At 69.4% G+C, this 1,143-nt stretch overlaps 1 protein-coding gene across 1 annotated transcript in view; it reads left to right on the top strand.

The window, feature by feature from the left end:
• Nucleotides 1-49: 49 nt before the first annotated feature.
• The window catches only part of TBX1 (T-box transcription factor 1), a 12,088-nt gene continuing 10,994 nt past the window's right edge, over nt 50-1,143 (top strand). Inside the window, exons 1-2 of the mRNA XM_085302753.1 lie at nt 50-251; nt 382-622. Of these exons, the coding sequence (XP_085158879.1) occupies nt 59-251; nt 382-622 (434 nt within the window). The 5' untranslated portion in view covers nt 50-58. The remainder of the gene's footprint in view (nt 252-381; nt 623-1,143) is intronic.

Below are 1,143 nucleotides of genomic sequence, written 5' to 3'. Positions count from 1 at the left end.
GGGGGGGCTCGTGGTGGGAGGCTGCCGCGGCTGCTGCTCCTGCATTGGTGTCTCCCCTATGGACGAAAACAGCCCTCTGTCTCCCAAGGCAAATGCTTTCAGTATCGCCTCTCTGATTTCAGTCGCCGCCGCCGCCGAGCAAGCAGGGAAGGAAGCGCTGGAGGAGCGCCGCGGTGGCCGCAGCAAGCCCGCCCGCGCCGGCCCCCGCCCGCAGAAGATGCACTTCAGCACCGTCACCAGGGACATGGAAGGTAGGTGCCGGCACCGCCGAGCACAGCCCCGCGCGGCGCGCACCGCTCCGCGGGGAGGCAGGGCCGCAGGGCCCCTTCCCTGCTCCGGCATCTCCCCTCGCCCCCCACCCCGGCTGCCCCCGATTTTCAGAGGATTTTGCCGCGCCAGGGGGTTTGGGGCAGCAAGGCCGCTGCGCGGGGCGGCTTGGCCGCGTCCCCTCGGGGGGATCCGCAGCCCTTCCCCGCTCGCTCTCTAACATCGGGCTGCGCCGTGTCCCGCTGGCRGCTTGCGACGGCCCCGCCGCCCGGGCCCGCGGCTCCTCGGAGGAGCCCGAGCATCCTCCGACGGCGCCGGCGGCTCCGAGCCGCGCCGCGCGGGCACCGCCGCGGAGGTACCCCAGGAGCCCCCGTGGGCCTCGAGGAGCATTTCGGCACCGAGGGGGGCCCAGAGGAGCTGCCCGCTCGCCGGGGGCTGTCACGCGCCCCGGGCAAGCTGCGCCCGCAGGCCGCTCTCCGGGGGCTGCGCGCCCGGGGCCGCCGCGGCGCTCCGCGGCGCGGGGCTGGTGCCTCGCTCCTGTCCCCCTCCGTCCCCTCGACGGCTCGGAGGCGCGGAAAAGGGGGTCTTGCTAAAAAACAGACCCGCCTTCCCCTGTCGGCCACGTCCGCGCGGGAACAGCGAGGGATGTTACCTGCAGCACCGTAGTGACATAGAAATAAGAACCAGTTTCTTTCTTTTGATTTTTTCCGCCCCCTCTTGCTTCCCCCCCCTTTCCCCCCTTTTTTTTTTATTTTTATTTTTTTTTGGAGGGGGGAGAGGAAGGAGAATTTGCTTTGTCCCAAATCGTGTGCAGCGAGGGAGGCCTTCTGCAGAGATAACACGGGCTCTGCACCGCCGCGGCTCTTGGCAGATCTC

The sequence above is a fragment of the Rhea americana genome, unplaced genomic scaffold, assembly GCF_003343005.1.
Source record: "Rhea americana isolate MKP2758 unplaced genomic scaffold, rheAme1 scaffold_191, whole genome shotgun sequence".
NCBI lineage: Eukaryota > Metazoa > Chordata > Aves > Rheiformes > Rheidae > Rhea > Rhea americana.
The sequence above is the reverse complement of the archived record's forward strand: the minus strand, read 5'-3'. Positions and strand labels throughout refer to the sequence as shown.